General features: G+C 39.3%; 1 protein-coding gene across 8 annotated transcripts in view; it reads left to right on the plus strand.

Annotated features, from left to right (window-relative positions):
• EPB41L4A (erythrocyte membrane protein band 4.1 like 4A) overlaps positions 1-20,358 on the plus strand; it is a 257,679-nt gene that overhangs the window by 131,547 nt on the left and 105,774 nt on the right. For 6 of the 8 annotated variants that reach the window (XM_060143396.1, XM_060143392.1, XM_060143390.1 and 3 more), the window contains exons 4-7: positions 1,839-1,890; positions 8,445-8,523; positions 18,456-18,553; positions 19,740-19,860. In XM_060143396.1, coding sequence (XP_059999379.1) covers positions 1,839-1,890; positions 8,445-8,523; positions 18,456-18,553; positions 19,740-19,860 — 350 coding nt within the window. Of the gene's footprint in view, positions 1-1,838; positions 1,895-8,444; positions 8,524-18,455; positions 18,554-19,723; positions 19,861-20,358 lie in introns of those variants that run through there. The other 2 variants (XM_060143398.1, XM_060143397.1) reach the window with 2 other exon arrangements.

A 20,358-nucleotide genomic window follows, 5' to 3' on the forward strand; every position in this document is an offset into this window, starting at 1 on the left:
CTGAGCATTTGAATTGATTTTACTTGATTTGAATGAATCAGTGTTTCCCTGGGAGCCATTTATTTTAACACCAAAGCCACATCTTTAGCCATTGTGGGCTTCAAAGCAGTTCACTGATTATGGCCTCTTCTTCAAATGTATCTTTTTTACTTTAAAAGTGAGTGTTTCTAGACCTTCAAAAATTGAGACGTGATAAGGAGCGGAATAATGAACCTTGTGTCATAAGTTGCTACCCGTTTATATTGGATACCTTTTGAAAAAGTTGGAAAATCTGAAACTGCTCTAGAAGTGGCAAATAGTGAAGATTATGTGTACATGAATAGAGTTAAGTATTGTAATAAAATCTTACAATAAAATGATTATGACATTCATTTAGGATGAATGATTTTTATATGTAATTAGGAATAAAAGGTAAGGGGATTATGTAAAATATTATAATTACTATTTATAATTACTGCTACTGTTATATAGCAGAGCAAGCATTTCTGCCCTTAGTGGAGGGGCAGGGAAAGGGAAGCTGGGCAGGAAGGTTCTCTTAGACTCCTTTTGTGGCTTGTGATTCTTGACCCAGTGTGGTCAGGAGAGTGTGAATGATTCCACCAGGACAAACACAAGAGTGCTGGGAATGAAGTGGCTCAAGGTGGACCAGCTCCTACCTCCCTGCTATGAGAATTGCTCCTTCTTCATCCGGGAACATGAGAAAATGGAAACTGGTTAGCTCAGCCCTTGGAATCTCCAGCATTTGGCCAGAACAGCAGGGTAAAGTTTCCACCTTGCCCACCACCCCCGACTTTCCAGGCAGTGGAATCCCTTCGACTGTGTGCTTCTATGGGAGCCCCGGGTGTCCCCTTCGTACTTGGTTTGCTTCTCCCCTGCGCTTCCTCCACATGAAGATGAGGCAGAAGGCTTGTTTCTTTTTCTTTCAGTGATTTTATTTCACAAAGGTGAGATTTAGAGGAAGGCCTCTCCATAGAGCCCCAATTCTCCCATCACTGTCTAAAATTCTATTCATCAAAAATTAATTTGAATTAATAAGCAAGTACCTTAGACTGGCTAATGGCACTTATTAAGAATGACCATCACACCTTAATAATAATCATCACTAGCATGTGTTGCGTGCTTAGTGTGAGCCAGGGGCTATTCCGAAGACTTTGCATGACTTAGTTGATTTAATCCTCCTAGCAAGCCTACGAAGAAGGTTCAGAGAGAGAGGTCCAGTAACTGGTTCCAAGTTCCATGGTGATAATGAGGGGAGAGCCAGGACAGAATCCAGACCGGTCTGCTCTGGGACTCGAACCCTCAGTCACTGTGCTGAGCCACCTCTCCTGGATTACTTAATGAGGATGTGATTTGATTTGGTTGCTTTCTTCCTTACATCTAGCAGCAATACCTGTAAGGGATGGGACTGGACATGAAAAGAGTAAAGACATTTTAGGGGTAGACATGTCTGTAGGGGAATTGTTATAGGGACTCTGGAAAGAGATTGGGGGGCATTCTCTGCAGCCGTTGTTTTCCCACCAGAGACGGTAAGAAGCTCACTCACTAGCATCTTGATGTTACTGATCTTATAACCAGTACGAGAATTCAACTAAGAACCCAGCATGGGCTCTCTCCTGTTTCTCTTCTCTGCTTCTCTCCAGATGCTGACATTTTTCTTTTCTTTTAATGTCCTAGCAGCAGAAAACTCTTATGTAAGTTTATGTGTATATATCATAAATGAAATGTTTTACTTATTATTTAAATGTTATTTAAAAAAATAACACTTTCCAAATACTCTTGAAGCGAAGGCCAATGAAAAGCAACTAATTTCTGTAATTACCCTTTTCTTCCTCACACAGTATTGGCTGGATCCTGCGAAAACCCTAGCTGAACACAAAGAACTGATCAACAGTAGGTATTTGATTTTAACTTTGTTCAAATTTGAAAATAATATAATGTCCATGATTAGATGGGTGCAGAAATAGGCTTTAATACTACGTAGGTGAATATTAGCACTGGAGTGCCAGAATATGGAGATGGGTGTTTGTACGTCGCCAGGTCTCTGCAAACTCTGATTAGATTTGTGTAGATAAAGACTCTGAGTGGATCTGAGTATTGAATTTGGATTTTGTGTGCACCTGGCCTGGACTTTTGTCTGTGACTTTTCCACTGTCTTTAAAATTTCACCTTCAGACAGAAAAGGCAGAGAGGCACTGGTTTGAAAAAGAGGTGGACATTCGACCTTTTAAAGTGCTTGGGTTTCTTGGGTTAAGGAGTGGTCTTGCCCTTCACATTATTCAGTTGGCTGAGTCGGTAATTAAGGAGTGCCCTCGTAACCTGAAAGATTGCTGTGGCTTCAGAAAGGACCCATCTGTTTTGGTTTTAATTTTATCAATGTGCATCTTACTAGGTGACTCAGAGTCTAATTAAGGTTATATTCATTAACGTTAATTTCCATAACCCAAGTTTTTATTTATAAATGTGCATGTGTACACACACTTGCAGCCCTTAAGTATGCAGAAGAGTAGTTATTTTTAAATTGTCTTTATTAAAATTATGGTAAAATATCGGTATATAACATAAGGTGTACCACTTTGACCACTTGGGGGTGTACAATTCAGCAATGTTAAGTACATTCACATTGTTATGCAACCATTACCACTGTCCATCTCCAAAATGTTTGCCATCTTCCCAAACTGAAACTGTATCATTAGACCATTTTGTTTTAATGTACAAATTATTGCTAATAAGATCTAGTGGATTCTTCTGGCCTCTCTTACCCCCATTCTGAGTCTGTACTTCCCATGTGTATTGGCTCACTCCCTGTGGTAAAATGGGTCACATGATGCTTTACGGACCCCAAGGGCAGGAACCGAGCTGTGCCTCAGAAAGGAACTGGGTGCTGAGAACTGCAGAACGAACAGTCAGGGACTCAGTGAGTACTGTTTCTCTGAACATCAGCATCATTTTTGTTTCTGTCTGTGGCCTGGCTCTCTTTAAGCCTCCTCAGTTTCCAAGTTACAGCTCTAGCCACAGGCAGAAGTGCACTGACTGTCTCTGAATTGCAATTCCGAATTCTAGGGCGGGTGTCGGACCAGCCCAGTTTGAGTCAGTAGCTCACTTCAGTCCTGTCAGCTATGTCTAGGCTTTTTGCAAGGTCAGTGCAAACATAGCCGCTAGGGGCCAGCATTCTGGATGGGAGTGGGCAACAGGTTTCAAAGATGGGGCTGGAGGCCTCAAAATATATGCCTTAGACATCATCAAGTTCTGCCTACTCAGCCTACACAGGAGTAAATCCTAATCAGAAACAGCTTATGACCTGCCATGGATGAGACGCTGCTTGACAGCAGAGGGATGACTGAAGTCCTGACCTTCTGACTTCTAATACCACGTGCTTCCTGAGTGAGCAAACTGCCCACTAAAGGCTGAGGGGAAGCAGGAGGGTCATGTGATTAGATGTGAATGCAGAAAACTTCCAAGAGGTATCCTCGTGTGAATGGTAGGCACTCCAGTTTAACAAGTCTCATCCCTTGGGATCTAGAAATCTGCACTTTTCCAAAATATTCAGGTATAATAAAAATAAATACAGTAACTATCTGTCTTGTCCATTTGAACCACTTATTTTATTACCAGTTCAACTAGAAAAATGATACAGATGAACCAGTTTGCAGGGCAGAAAGAGAGACACAGATGTAGAGAACAAACGTATGGACACCAAGCGGGGAAAGCGGCGGGGGCGCGTGGTGGTGAGGGTGGTGGTGTGATGAATTGGGCGATTGGGATTGACATGTATACACTGATGTGTATAAAATGGATGACTAATAAGAACCTGCTGTATAAAAAAATAAAAAAAATACCAGTCCAAAAATTTCAGGAATTGTTATTTTAAAACAAATGCAAAGGTTTTTTATAAGAAAAAAGTTGAGATTTCTACCCAAATGATGAAGAAAAATAGAAATTATTTTATTTAAGGTGTATTATTCAAGTGTTCCTAAGAGCATTTGAAGTATCTATTTCATTACATGGCATGAAATATTATGTTTAATATCTATAATCTGTAATGCAATTACTTTCTCATCCTAAATAAATGTCATCCTATTAAAAATTTGACGTACAGGAAGAATAAAACACTGATATTACAATTGAAGAAAAGTTATGTAAGTGAATAATGCATAATTTTTTATCTCATAAGATAGTTTGATAATTAATGAGGGAGAATGGCTCTCACATCTCCAGCAGATAAGTCAGAAGGAATATCTGTAAAAATGACAGAATATTTGCTAGTCGTCAGGATTCTCATAGGTGCATTATGATTTAGTTATCCTGAGCTAATGGGAGACTATTATCATTAAAGGCCTTGAAATTAGTCTTCACAAAAGGTAGATTAGAGGATTCCCAGTTTCTGGCTTCTATTTTGCCAGAGTAAAACAACATTAACTTACTTTACATAAGGATTTCTTAAAGGTAGACTCTGTGGAAAGACATAGATCAAGATGATAATCTAGGAATTTACTTCATCAGCACCTGATATTTATAGTCAGTCTTAGGCTAGGAAGCCAAAAAATACCTGGGTAGACATATCCTTGCTCCAAAATCTCCATTTCTCTAGCCTTTGATTGATCTATAAAACAGTGATGTGTAGATGAAGTATTTGCTTGCTCTAAAGGTGTTATAATATTTTCCCTGAGAGCCTGTATGCAATAGTGGCCAGCAGGCACTGAACTCTAAGTACTAGCAAACGTGGTTCTCATCATTGGGATCTTGGGCGAGTTGCTTTACCTCCTTGGAGCTTTTCCTGCCTTGCATATGTTACCAGATGCTTGTTGGGAATCAGATGTTTAGGAAACATTTTTGCACATTATCAAATACAGTCGAATAGTAATTTATATATTTGGACACCAGACACTTTGTATGTAAGTGGGAAAGGGAGGGCTGATTTGGGCCAAAAGTCCTTAAAGAAAATTAGTCCAAACAATGTTTTTCATTATATATTTTTCAAACTTCTGCTTAACTGCTCATCACTAAATACATTTCAACTATCTAGGCTTGGTCAATAGGGTGCAATCTGTCATGTTCCAGAGAATAAAAGCAGCTCTGGAGTCTGGACAAGGCCTTCCTCTCTTTGTGCACCATCTCAGCAGCATCTGTGCTCCTTCTGCCCCCAGATGCCAGCCCTGGTGTCCTGCAGGTGCAGGTGGACCCATCTGCTCAGTAACACAGAGTTTGATTGGCACAGATCAGCAGCGGGTGGACTTCCTGGCTTTTCTAAATGCTTAACAGTCAGTGCCTCCTTGACATCTGTGTTCAGGGGTAGAGGTCTGTTTGTCAGAAATAAAATAAGGAAACATAGAACTCGGACATACGGAATCAACTCTAACCGTAAATTGTAACAAAGTTTCTTTTAAAATTTAGTTTCTAAAAAAGCTCCAGCCTAAGGCGTGCCTTACACAGGAAGGCGTAGCTTAGGGGAGCAGGGCGAGGCCCTAGTGTTGCTTGTCTTCTGTGTGCCAGGAACAGGGGTTTTATACACATAGCTTGTGTGTCATAATAATAATAAATAATAACATAGGTCATGTGTTATAAGTTCATTATGGCTTTGTTATCTGTTGTTCTATGTAACTTCCTCTCCCCAGCTTCTAAATTTGTGACTTTATTTACTTAGTTAAAAATGAAAATAAACTGTATGTCTGTTATACAGTATCAGAGACTTGGGATAACAGTGTGTGGGTGGAAGTATTTTTACACAGCTGCCTGTTTCATATCTTTTTTATTTGTGTGGGAGAGCTTTTGTTGGAGAAAATAATTAGAAACTATGACCACCGATTGGTGCACCAGGTAACAAATCCATTTTAAAACAGATTTAATATAAGATCTAGTTACCACATTGCTCAGAAGTATGCAGTTTTGGAAACAGTGCAGGTTATATTTGTACCTTCTGAAATAGAAATATTTCTAGTGAAAATATAATGTGGCTGGCAAACGAAGGGGCTTGTGTCCTCTTGCACAGTATGAGTGTTTAATTATATTTTATATTTTCCCAGGTACAATTCCAGATTTTGTTTCATATATATTTGGTATTTGTGCATGTAGTTCTTCTGTGTGTGGTAAATGACTGAGATGAGAAATGTGTTCTTAAATGTGTAAGAACATATTTTTAGATTCAGAAAAGTTTAAGAATGAAACAAATATTGCTCCTAATCCTACCACATAGCCTCACTGATAATTTTGTTTTTAAATGGTAAGAGATATACATGATAAGAAATTTCTGACTTATCAGTTTTGCTAAAAGTAGAATTTAAATGTTCTCACTGAAAGGAAAAGTTAGTATGTGAGGGGATGGATGTGTTAATTAACTTGCTGGGGAGAAATACTTTCACAATGTATACTTTTAAATATCTTATAATTTAATTTGTCAATTATACCTCAATAAAGCTGGGCAAAAAAAGTTTACAGCCCCTCTTCCCAAAGTTTACCACTCTTGGTAATTTCTTATGCATTCTTCTGTTGGGGTGTGGGCCCATATTTTAACAGATAACTTTCTTTTACACACAGAAGGAGTCATATTTCTGCAGTCAGAAATAGAGCTTGGTGATCTTTTCCCATCAGTACATAAAGTTCCCCTCTGCCCATTTAAACGGTTGAATGGTACCCTGTGTATGTCCTGTGGTTGACTTAAATGGTCCACCTGCTGCTGAGCATTTAAATTGTTTCCACCATTTTGCAGATTTGGGGGGTACTTTTTGCAATACTTAGGTGGTTTTTAAAACTATTCATGTTGTTTATCAGTAATCTTTCTTCATTATGAAAACTACATATGTTGTAGAAAATGTGAAAAATGGAAAAATTAGAAATAAATAAAACTTGTGCTTATCTCACTAACCAGAGATGAGAAGAACTGGAAATATTCTAATGTATTTGGTCCTGTCTTTTTTCTTGTGTTTATGAGCACATAGACCCATACTACATAGATAACTACATAGTTGAAGCCTTACTATTGCCCAATTCTGAACCCTTGTTTTTTCATTTTGCATTTTCTGTCTTTAGAAATTCTTGGTGAGTGTAATTTTTTAAACAACTTTGTTGAGGTATCTTTGACATAAAAAATTTGTATATATTTAAGGTGTACAACTTGATGTTTTGACAGACGTATACATTGTGAAAAGAGTACCACGTCAAGCTAAATAATTTATCTATAACCTTGGCATAGTTACCGGGGTGGGAGTGGGGTGAGAAGATTTAAATTAAGATCTATCCTCTTAGCCAATTTCAAGTATGTAATACAGTAGTAGTGTACAATAGTTAACTATCGTCCCCAAACTCTACATTAAATCACCAGAACTCATTCATCTTGCATAACTGACACTTTTTACTGTTTGACTGACAGCTTCCCACCTCTCCCTCCTCCTGGCCCTGGGCAGCCACCATTCTACTCTCTGCACTTAGGCATGTGACTGTTTTAGTTTCCACATATAAGTGAGATCAGGCACTATTTGTTTTTTTGTGTCTGGCTTGTTGCACGTAGCTTAATGTTCTCTAGGTTCATCCATGTTGTCACAAATGGGAGGATTTCCTTCTTTTCATGGCTGAATAATATTACATTGTGTATATATATCCCATTTCTTTGTGCACATTCATCTACTGATAGGTTGTTTCCATGTCTTGGCTTTTGTAAATAATGTTGCAGTGAAAATGGGGGTGCATACATCTCTTGGAGATCCTGATTTCATTTCCTTTGGATAAATACCGAGTAGTGGGATTGTTGGCTCATATGGTAGCTCTGTTTTTAACTTTCTGAGGAACTTCCATACTGTTTTCGCTAATGGTTTGATCAATTTCCATCCCACCAACAGTGCACAAGGCTTCCCCTTTCTCCACATCCTCATCAACACTTTTGTCTTCTTTTTTTTTTTTTTTGGCGGTACACGGGCCTCTCACTGTTGTGGCCTCTCCCATTGCAGAGCACAGGCTCCGGACGTGCAGGCTCAGCGGCCATGGCTCACGGGCCCAGCCGCTCCGTGGCATGTGGGATCCTCCTGGACCGGGGCACGAACCCGTGTCCCCTGCATCGGCAGGCGGACTCTCAACCACTGCGCCACCAGGGAAACCCCACTTTTGTCTTTTTGACAATAGCCCTTCTTGTAGCTGTGAGGTTGGCATCTCACTGTGGTTTTGATTTGCATTTTCCTGATGATTAGCCGTGTTGAATATCTTTTCATGTATCTTTTGGCCATTTGAATGTCTTCTTTGGAAAAATGTTTATTTAGGTTCCATTATTTTAATTGGGTTATTTGGTTTTTTGCTACTGAGTTGTATAAGTTCCTCATATATTTTGGATATTAACCCCTTGTCCAGTATATGGTTTGCAAATATTTTTGCTGAGTGTAATTTTTAGTAGTTGTGTAATATTACACTACTACTTTGACTAATTTATAATGTGAAATTTAATTTCTATTTCTTATTTTTAGCTGGACCTCCGTATACTTTGTATTTTGGTATTAAATTCTATGCCGAAGATCCATGTAAGCTTAAAGAAGAAATAACCAGGTATAGTACTGACTTTGCTTTTGATCAGTACATGTATGACATATACAAAAGGCTTTATTTAAAACAAATTGGGGTCAAATATTTGGATGGGTGTCTGCAGGCATTTTGTAATGGGACTACTGTGAGAGTTAAATTTAAACTAGCATTGCGTGAGGCAGTTCAGTGTCTGACGATAGATGTGTTTGAACAATGGAATGGACCTGGGTGACATGATAATAGATTCTGCATCTGCTGTGATGGGATATTTCTGTATTGTTACTGTGAAGCATGCATTCAGTCTTTGTAGTCCTGTAAACGTAGCCATCTGAACTGCATAAATGGAGGATATATATATTTTTAAATTTATTTTATAGAAGTACAGTTGATTTACAATGTTTTGTTAGTTTCTGCTGTACAGCAAAGTGATTCAGTTATACATATACATATATATTCTTCTTCATATTCTTTTCCCATGGTTTGTTACAGGATATTGAATATAGTTCCCTGTGCTATACAGTAGGACCTTGTTGTTTATCCATTCTATATATAATAGTTTGCATCTGCTAATTCCAAACTCCCAATCCCTCCCTCCCCCACCCCACCTCCCCCTTGGCAACCACAAGTCTGTTCTCTATGTCTGTGAGTCTGTTGCTGTTTCGTGGATAAATTCATTCATGTAGAGACAGTATTTTGATGCTGAGTTTGCATACGTAATTATAAACTTGAAGAGCCACTCACTTCTCTTTAATTGTTGTAGCTTAAATATCAGCTGTTCAGGGATTTCATTCATCTCTATGGAAAATGAAAAGATAATTGCTTTTAGTATTAAGGGAGAGGAAAAACCCAGTGTTTTTTAATGCATTACTTTACCTTTGTCATCAAATATCTTATTTCAGTTAAGACAGAATTTCTGATTCGTATTGATTATATTGTTAAAGCAGCCCACACCAACATTTGAAAATGGCTTATAAAGAGCAGACAATAGCATTATGTTTTCACTTATTCCACTAGTGACCTGCCTGCATGTGATAGCAAAAACAGAAGCGTTTTCCCTAACTTAACTCTAAATGGTCAGTTTTCCTAGTGAGCCCGTCATTGGCTTGAGTAAAGCCTAATGCATTGCTCAGAAAATTGGAAATCATCTCCTTGATAACTAAGACAGTCTATGGTCTTGTTTCTATTCTATCCTTTCATCTTTTTCCTTAGACTTTCTTTTGTCTTGATTCTGCACTGCACACAGAAGAGTGAGAAGAGGGTCAGCTAATCAGACCTTTTCTCTTCCGCTCTGAAGTGCTGTAATTAGGCCTCATTTGTAGAACTGTGCTGACATCTGCTTTGCGTCTCCTATCACCACATTGTTAACGAGCACTTGCAAAGGCAGGGCTAGAATTTCATGAAGAGTCTTTGCATTCAAGAGGGATTTCTGAGTTGAGGGCTTATGGGGAAACTGAGTCCAAGTGGTATAAATGCACATTTATATCTGTAACTCATTAGGGAATTACAGGGCACAACATTTTATGAAAATACAAGGAAAGTGCTTCATTTTGATGTTATCAGTAACCTCTCTGTGCTCAATTTCCTCACCTGTAATATTGGAGATGTACCTGTATCGTAAGGTTTTTGTAAGCATTAAATGGAATAATGTTTGTAAAGCTCTTATAAGTTGGTTGTTTCGGCTCATAGTTAAGTGCTTTCGGCTTGTAGTTAAGTGCTTGATAAATGCTAGCACTTATTATTTGGTTCTCTCTTGCTCTGGTGGTTCAGTGAGTTACATCTTTTTGTGTGTGTGTGTGGTACGTGGGCCTCTCACTGCTGCGGCCTCTCCCGTTGTGGAGCACAGGCTCCGGACGCGCAGGCTCAGCGGCCATGGCCCACGGGCCCAGCCGCTCCGCGGCACGTGGAATCCTCCCGGACTGGGGCACAAACCTGCGTCCCCTGCATCGGCAGGCGGACTCTCAACCACTGCACCACCAGAGAAGCCTTTTTTTTTTTTTTTTTGCTGCGTTGGTTCTTCGTTGCTGCGCACGGGCTTTCTCTAGTTGTGGCGAGCGGGGGCTATTCTTCATTGCAGTGCACGGGCTTCTCATTGTGGTGGCTTCTCTTGTTGCGGAACATGGGCTCTAGGTACGTGGGCTTCGGCAGTTGCAGCACTCGGGCTCAGTAGTTGCGACACACGGTCCCTAGAGTGCAGGCTCAGTAGTTGTGGCGCATGGGCTTTGCTGCTCTGCGGCATGTGGGATCTTCCCAGACCAGAGATCGAACCCGTGTCCCCTGCACTGGCAGGCCGATTCTTAACCACTGAGCCACCAGGGAAGTCCCCCAGTGAGTTACATCTTAAATGAGAGTTAGATTCCAAAAGATACTTGATTTAGTATTAAGAAGGGGGGAAAAGAGCAGTGTTTTATAATGCATTACTTCACATCTGTTTACCAAATACTGATGATGAAGAGAAATTTCCCTTTAGAATCTACTAACAGCTCATTAGCAGAACATATGGATTTGTGTGTAATCTACAACCACACAATATATTGAATACAGCCTTTTTTTCCTCAAGTTTTAGACCATTTCATGTAAAGAACCAGATGATATTGTTGGCTTAGTTAGTGGCCATGATCTATAATAATTTGTTTTTATTGTACAAAACATAGAGTCGAATTTAAGTAAGTTAAATGAGCATTTAATGTGATATTATTGTATACTGACTCTTAGTATATCCTAGAGATAAAATCATTGATTTGCATAAATATGCTAACTTAAATGGTTAGGCATAATGGACCTTAAAAAGGGAATGGAGTCAATTACATGAGATAATTTTGGCAAAAGCAAAAACTGAAACCAAAAGACAGAATCCCCCAAAATAAGCTACTAAAGGAAAAGCATACTTAGGCCAGCATTTTCAAGTCGAACATTTATCTTGCTTCCGTTCATTGGAAAATTGTTCCAACCTACTCTGTACTGGCTCTTAGGTTGTTCGTAATTTTTTTCCTTCACTTTCTCTCTTCTATTTCTTTTTTCTTTTTTATGAAATTTAATTTAAAAAATTGAAGTATAGTTGATTTACAGTGTTTCAGGTGTACAGCAAAGTGATTCATTATACATACACATATATATTCTTTTTCGGATTCTTTTCTGTCATAGGTTATTACAAGATATTGAATATAGTTCCCTGTGTTATACAGTAGGTTCTTATTCCATCTATTTTATACATAGTTTGTAATTTTTGATATGAAAAATAAAGCTACAGTAAACATGCTTTTTTTCCCTGAATTTTATTTTATTATTTTATTTATTTTTTCTTTATTGGAGTATAATTGCTTTACAATGTTATGTTGGTTTCTGCTGTACAACAAAGTGAATCAGCTATAAGTATACATATATCCCCATATCCCCTCCCTCTGGAGCCTCCCTATCCCACCCCTCTAGGTCATCACAAATAAACATGCTTTTTTTAAAAAAAAATAATAATTATTTTTATTGTGGTGATTCCATCTAAGAACAGTTAAAGGACAAAATATAGTACAGAGTCAAACACAGCTCCCTTTTTTTTTTGGCCACGTGCATGTGGGATTTTAGTTCCCCAGCCAGGGATCAAACCTGCACCCCCTGCATTGGAAGCACAGAGTCTTAACCACCGGGTCACCACCAGGGAAGCCCCTAAACATGCTTTTACTTATTCTTCCATGTATAGTTTTTTTTTGAAATTCACACAATTTCATACATACGTTTACAGACCTCTTTCACCATCTAACCCATTTGTTTTACTCCCACCCTTGTGGATGACTACCCAGCTTGTTTCCTTTTTAAAATTATATGTGATGCTGCATTGAATCTTCTCATGCAGATAAATTATCATGCTAGATGACGTATTCCAGAAGGACATTGTATCTAGGGGGAAAATTTTTTAGATGAATGGGATACATTAAAAAATAAGGCTTCAGACTATGAAAAATATACGTTAATAGAATTGCTTCAACTGGGAGTACCTGCTATGTGCTCTAAAATGTTTTCTGAATAGATGAAGTTGGGGGACTCTGAGGTCATATATCCTACCCTCCATTTTTATAAAAAGTTCCTGAGATGTTAGCCAGCTTCTTTCTTCTTAAACATTTTAAAGAGAGGAAACCTTACTGCTTCACAAAGCAGTTGGAAGTTCAATAAGAAATAAAAGATCTCTGGAACTTCTGTCATCAGCACTAGGTTTTCACGAAATAAATCTAATCTCTTTTCTCTTTATCAGTTTTTAAAATAATTTGTGTCCTCATGACATCTGTTAAACTTATTTTCAATTCTGATTCAAAATATTATGACAGCCTTCCATGTATTATATGTCATGCGTAGCTATCTTCTGCAGATTCGATAAGCATAATGCACATATTCGTTAAGAAGGCAGCCTTTGGAGGCAGACAGGCTGGGGTTTGCAGCCTTGCTCTGCCACTCACTGGTTGTGTTATCTTGAGAAGATTACATAACCTTTTAAAGTCTCAGTTTTCTCATCTGTAAAATGGCATTATAGTATTTCTTCAGAAAGATGATGGGGGACTTCCCAGGTGGTGCATTGGTTAAGAATCCACCAGCCAATGCAGGGGACATGGGTTTGAGCCCTGGTCCGGGAAGATCCCACATGCCTCGGAGCAGCTAAGCCCATGCGCTACAACTACTGAGCCTGTGCTCTAGAGCCCGTGAGGCACAACTACTGAAGTCCGCGCACCTAGAGCCCATGCTCCGCAACAAGAGAAGGCACCTCAATGAGAAGCCCGCGCACTACAACGAAGAGTAGCCCCTGCTCGCCGCAACTAGGGAAAGCCTGCACGCAGCAACGAAGACCCAACGCAGCCAAAAATAAATAAATAAAAGATGATGGAGGAATATATAAGATAATACATGCCAAGTACTTACCATAATGCAAAAATGAAGTGTTCGGTAGATGGTAGGGGTAGTTAAAATAGAAATAATGATTATCTTATATTTTAAAATTACTGACTAAAAAATTAGGGAGGAAAAGACCAACTTGGAGCCCTGAGGATAGGTCTTCCAGGTTAAAGTCAATCCATTAATCAGAGTATCCTACTACTGCCCTCTAGCCTGCATTTCTTGAATTTGTACATAAAGACAGAATTCACTCACTCACTCACCCTCCTTTCAATACTGTGTGGAGCATTGTTGTCCAGTGCACTGAGGACAAGGAGATTCTATAGTGACCAAAAGAGAGCTATGGTTTCAGTCCTCCAGAGAGAGAAGACGGAGAGTGAGTGGGTCTGAGTGAGTGAGTCTGCCTGTTGCTTTGCTGACAACCCTATGTGTGATGACACTGAAATTTTAACTCTTTCTAAAAAGAGAATAATGTTAATTCCAAATGACTTGTTCATGATGAATACATTTTAGCTTCTGAAAACAGGTGTTTGTTTTTTAATATTTTATTGTACTTTGTTGGGGATTGACATTAAGCTCGTCAATTATTTATTATTATTATACTGGGTAATCCATATCCTTCTCTTTGTTAAGGTTAGTGTGTTTTAGCTTCTTTATGAGCTGAGTGACCTTTAGTCACACATTCTCTTCCGGTGTCCCTGTCTCCTTCTCTAAGTGAGGTTAATGGGTCTCAACACATCTGAGTTGAGCTGTGGGTCACATTTCAGTATGGATTCAAAAGACATTGTGACCTTTAAAGGACTATATAAATACAAGGTGATACTGCTACTCTTTGCTCCTGTATGTTTATCATCAGTTTTAAACTGAAAAAATGTTATTCCCAGTCTTTGTCATTTTCTCTTGAGAGTCAGGGGGTGCTTTCTCTTCTGCTTTTCTTTTTCTTAAGTCATACATGCTATTTCCCCCACAGTGTTCAGTACTATGTTATTATTTAAACATTTCCTTCTGTCCTGCACATTAAGTTTCATCCAAAATGATTAGGCTCCTGTCACAGGCTGCATCCCTCTCTGTTGGATGCAGAAAACCGTCCTGCCTTTCCTGTAGGCAGGTGCTCTCCTCCCAGATGTCTCAGTGTCACATTTTTTTGGCACCAGAAATCAAACTTCTACTTGTCCTCATATCTTTCAGTTTCCTCACCAGGGTCTCAAGTCATTGGAAGATACACTTCAGCCTTCGTTGCTGTGAGCCTTCCTGGCTGTCTTGGGCCCCAGAAGTCTCAGGAGAACCTCCTGTTTGGGCTCTGGAAAGAACAGCATCTCTTCTTTAAGCAAATCTCCTTTGCTTGTTCTTCTCATCTCTGACACTTGCTAAATTGCCTATGGTCCTTATCAGCTTGTACATCCTGGGTGTCAATTCAGCTCTGTTCTGTGAACATCACACAAACACAAAATGGCAAGGCCAGTATTTCAGGCCCTTCTCTTGTGTTGTACTGGTTGTACTGTTGTGATGAGTGAGGATGGGGTGCAAGATGGAGGGCTTCTCCCCCAGGGCTCATAATCTAGCTTGGGCCACAGTGCATGTACACCAGTATGGTAATTTACATACAGAGATAGCCAGTAATGCGGCCTCTGCTTTGTACCAGAGTGTGTTCTGGAAAGCTTCCTTATTAATAGGATCATGTTAAATCAACATTTTTTCCCCCAATGTGGGTACAATGTAACTAGGGTTACAATATAATTTATTGTTCAAATCCTAACACTTGGGAGAATGATGAAGAGAGTTATTAATAATGGGGAATGTGTAACAGACTTAAGCTAGAACTGTTCTAGGCAAACTGGGATTTCTCGGGTTAAAACCAGAGATAAACAAGGACTCACACATGCAGTCATAGCCTTAATCAGAATGATGTAGAAGGAAAGACTCAGGAACTCTAAATCTGTAATTTAAATAAAAAATTGTAGTCTAGGTCCCATAAATGGACAAAATAAGTTATATATAGTTAAAAACAAGCGCTGAGATAAGATAAAATGTTCAGCATGTAAAAGTATGATTTTACTGTATCATAGATTTGTCTTATACAAAACTAATATGATGCTGTGATAAAAATTAATAAAATTATTAGTTAAAAATAGTTTACTTGTCTCCTTTGATTTTAGTGGATTATTTTTTTTAATGGAATGACTTAAAGATCTCTAGTATCTTTAAAAGGCAGGCTACCCAGGGAGGTTTGAACAGATGTCCTTTTTTTTCTTCATGAATTTCTCAGAGACAACAAAGAATGTTCATTTTTTTCCATTTTCATCTATCTGTCTATCTGTTCATATATCTACATCAAGTCAACAGCTATTTACTGAGCAGTTACTGTGCGCTAAACCCTAGGTACTGGGAATACAGTCACCAGTGGGGTCTGGTTCCTTTTTCTTTGTACCGGCTTGTCTTTCTCTGTTTCAGCTCTGTCTTTGTAAAAGCAAGGAGAAATCATCTCCTTGGTTCTCTTTCCCTTTCTGAAGCAAAGTCTTATGTGATTAGGTCCCTCAGTTTCTTTATTTGGCAAAAGATTTTACTATTCAGTCAAATGTTATAAAAGTCTTAATGGAGCAAGACAAATGTGCCTCTGTGACCCATTTACTCAAAAAAATACACTTTAGGAAAAGAGATTCCAAGTTAACAATAGAGGAAGGGAGTGAAGCTAAAAACAAGTTTCCAGCAAGCAGTAGTAATTCTGGGGAAATGTCTCTATATTTTTGCATTTCAGTTCTGCTAATGTCACTTTACTCTGCTTTTCTCCTCTTCAAGAGGAACCCAGATGGTTATAACAAACTGGATTTGATATCTAAGATGAGCATTCAGGGAATGGAAAGTAGTTAGTAGGGCTGGGAAAGTGAACGCAACTTAAGGAGTGGGGTTAGCCATTGGTAATGGCAAGAGATTTGGCTCAAGAAATAAGCAAGTATTGTAAGCTATCTTAGGGATCTTGAACTTTGTCCTGAAGGCAAAGGGAAGTGTCTTAAGTTTTGTTTGTTTGTTTTTAAATCAAGGGAGTGACATTATCCTAGTTACCTCTTGGAAGGGTCTTTTGCAAGGGAGATAAGTATGACTAGTGGCAAGGGTAGTGAAGGTTTTAGAAACCCAGTGGTTAGTGACCTGGACTAGGAGATGGAAGACAGTGTATAGACTCCAAAAAACAGGTTTAGTGATTGAACGTGGGTGCGGGGTTACACATTGTCCTGGGTTTCCCTTGCTTATGTGTCTGGAGAACCGTGGTGACATTTACTAACTGAGTAGTGGGGAAACACAAGGTGTTAGGCAGATTTTCACTTAAGCCTGTGGGCACAAAGTTGATTATCAGTCTTCTAGAAATAATCAGAGTAGCATCTAAAATTCACTAAGAACTTTGGTTGTGAGCCTTGGGTGAAGAAAAACTTACCACAGCTGATTTTTACAATTAATTTCCTATGCTTTTTTTCCTGCCATTCCCAATGACAGCAAGCGTCACCTTGCAAAGAAAGAGAAATCACAAAAGACAGCCTGGGGTGTGTGTGTGTGTGTGTGTGTGTGTGTGTGTGTGTGTGTGTGTGTGTGTGTGTGTGTGTGTGTGTGTGTGTGTGTGTGTGTGTGTGTGTGTGTGTGTGTGTGTGTGTGTGTGTGTGTGTGTGTGTGTGAGAGAGAGAGAGAGAGAGAGAGAGAGAGAGAGAGAGAGAGAGAGAGAGAGAGAGGGAGGGAGAATAAGTGATGGCGGCTGAGGACGGCATGGATGGTTCATTGTATTGGTTCATAAACCTCTTTCACCCACTGGCAGAAAGGCTGAATGGGAGGGGTGGGGGAAAGCTAGCTAAGGTTGCATAACATCCTGATTAAGAGAGTGCTAGGGTCACATTGCCTGGGTTCCAGTTCTAGCTATGCTACTTAACTAGTTGTGAGATCGTGGACAAATTTTTTCATCTCTTTGTGTCTGTTAGCTTCTTCATCTGCAAAAGAGATAATAATAGTGCTAACCTCATTTTAAAGTCTTAAATAAGTTATTGTCTGTTAAATACTTGGAATGAGTTACTATATTTACAATGTTTAGAACAGTGGGTAGCAGTATTATTTATTTATTTATTCATTCATTCATTCATTTATTTATTTATGGTGGCTGTGTTGGGTCTCCGTTGCTGTGCGTGCGCTTTCTCTAGTAGTGGTGAGTGGAGGCTACTCTTTGTTGCGGTGTGCGGGCTTCTCATCGCGGTGGCTTCTCCTGTTGCGGAGCATGGGCTCTAGGTGCATGGGCTTCAGTAGTTGTAGCACGCAGGCTTCAGTAGTTGTAGCACGCAGGCTTCAGTAGTTGTGGCACGCACGCTCAGTATTTGTGGCTCATGGGCTCAGTAGTTGTGGCACACAGGCTTATTTGCTCCACGGCATGTGGGATCCTCCTGGACCAGGGCTTGAACCTATGTCCTCTACATTGGCAGGCAGATTCTTAACCACTGTGCCACCAGGGAAGCCCAGTAGCACTATTATTATACAAGGTTTTCTTTTAGCAGGTGGAATGAGCAAAGCCGCAGATAATGGGCAGCATCTTAATAAGTGGGAGGATTGATGGAATTACATTATAATGACCTTTCTGTCCTGTATCCATGATTTTAGACCCTGATAACACATAGCATATTGGCTGGGTCCTTGTAATTTTTTCATCCCAGTGAGAACATGTTGTAGTGTTAGTGGCAGTGGCAGTGATGAGAATGGTGAGACTAGCTTGTATGAAACCTCCGCGTCAACCTGATGAGGTGTAGATACTTCATGGTCTCACTTTTACCTTTGAAGAGCCTGGCTGTTATGTGAAGCAGCTGCCCAAGGCCAAGAGCTCGTGAGTCCTGGAGCTGGGATGCAATCCAGTTGGTTTAACTTGAGAGCCTGCACTCTTTAGCCACTACCCTGATTGCCTCTGCAGTGTGTGTAAACAGTCCCTGTTCACACAACGGCCCCCTCACAAAAGAGAAGAAAGTGGCTTTATTTTCGTGAAAGGTGATGGGTTTCAGGGTCTGAAACTACAGGTCAGGGTAGTGGAAGATATCATTAATCTCTCTTTTCCATTTCTCTTTTAGATATCAGTTTTTCTTGCAGGTGAAGCAAGATGTCCTTCAGGGCCGGCTGCCCTGCCCTGTCAACACCGCTGCTCAGCTGGGAGCGTATGCCATCCAGTGTAGGTTCCACTTAAGCAAATTTGCTTCAGAGCTCTTGAGAAGAATGTTTGAATTTTTCTTTTTAAGGAAGTTTATAAAGTTCTTCTTATCAAATGACATTTTGCTAAAAAGAAATTGAATTTAGTCAGAATTCAGGTTTTAATCACTGTGCCTTCAGAAGGGGTAAAAGTGAAGCCAGTTACATATCCCTGTAGTAGGTTGCATGGAGTTTTAGTCACAGGAATAGCACTGATTCTTCATTCCGTGGAAGGTCTGAAAATTGGTTCTATTCTACATTCCTCCTGAGTTGATTGATCCCTCTGAGCCGCTCTGCCTCAGAGATCCCACTGCTTCCAAGCGGCTGTTGTGATGACTCCACGTGGGCAGGTCCATCGCCAGTTTAGAGCGTGGCCCACAGTCCGCACCCATTGTCCGTCAGCTCTTGCCATCCATGTGGTGGCCATGGTGGCAGCTCCAGGTTGTACTGTCGTTTTGGAGGCTGAAGCTGAGGCTGTTTCCACTTATATTTACTGAGCCCTTCTAAGAATCAAGCAGGGTATGGGGCTGATGAGACAGCATGTTCCTTGCCTGTGTGATTCTTGCAGACCAGAAATAGCTTAGAAAAAATATTATAGGAAAAATGTTGTGTAAATGAACTGGGGAACTGGTTGGGTTTGGAAGGTGGATTAATGTAGGGAGAATTTTTATAAGCATAACATAGTGAACTCTCTGGTTTCATCTAGTTTCTTTGTGTAAACTGTAATGGGGTTATGTGCAGCATTGTATTATATTTCCATGACCATTATGTGGGGCAAATACGTTTTGAACCACATGATTTATCTCTTGGTGTCATTGTCTGAGAGAGGTTATGGTTGTTTTTCACCTCAAGCATTTCCATTATATGTACTTTAAATTCTGTTTATAACATTTTACTTTATATAAACTGGTAAGAATAACTTAAATGAAAATGATAATCATAGTCTTGCAGAAAGCAAAAATTTTATCTTTTTAATATAAGATTTTGTTTATACTATCCACATATTCTCATCAGAGTTGTTTTAAACTAAAATTAGTTATTATCTTATATACATTTATTAATAAAGCATTTGAAGAAAATGTTTAAGCATGAGAAGAATACTTTTATTCCTGTATTTTTAGGAATATTTTCCTAAAATGGAAAAAAATTACAGTTTCTTTCTTTTTTAGCGGAACTTGGAGATTATGATCCGTATAAGCATACTGCGGGGTATGTGTCAGAGTACCGGTTTGTTCCTGATCAGAAGGAAGAACTTGAAGAAGCTATAGAAAGGATTCATAAAACTCTAATGTAAGAATCACATTTTATTAACAATAATCAACATGTTGTACATTAGGGCCCCAGAACTTCATCTTGAAACTATAAGTTTATATTCTTTGACCAACATCTCTCCATTTCCCGTACCGCATCGCCCCATTCCCTACCCTCCCAGGCCCTGGTAACCACCATTCTAGTCTCTGTTTTTATGAGGTTGGCTTTTTTAGATTCCACATACAGGTGGTATTATACAAGAATTTGTCTTTATCTGTTTTACTTCACTAAGCATTATGCCCTCAAGGTCTATCCATAACACTTGAAAGTTGCTAAGAGAGTAGATCTCAAATGTTATCACAACAAAAAACAAATGGTCATTATGTAACGAGATGGAGGTGTTGGCTATGCTATAGTGGTGATCCGTTTTGCAGTATATAAATGTATCAAATCAACATGTTGTACACCTTTAACTTATATAATGTTATATGTCAATTATATCTCAATAAAGCTGGAAGAAAAAGAATCCCACTTTAT

This window comes from Lagenorhynchus albirostris, chromosome 3, assembly GCF_949774975.1.
Source record: "Lagenorhynchus albirostris chromosome 3, mLagAlb1.1, whole genome shotgun sequence".
NCBI lineage: Eukaryota > Metazoa > Chordata > Mammalia > Artiodactyla > Delphinidae > Lagenorhynchus > Lagenorhynchus albirostris.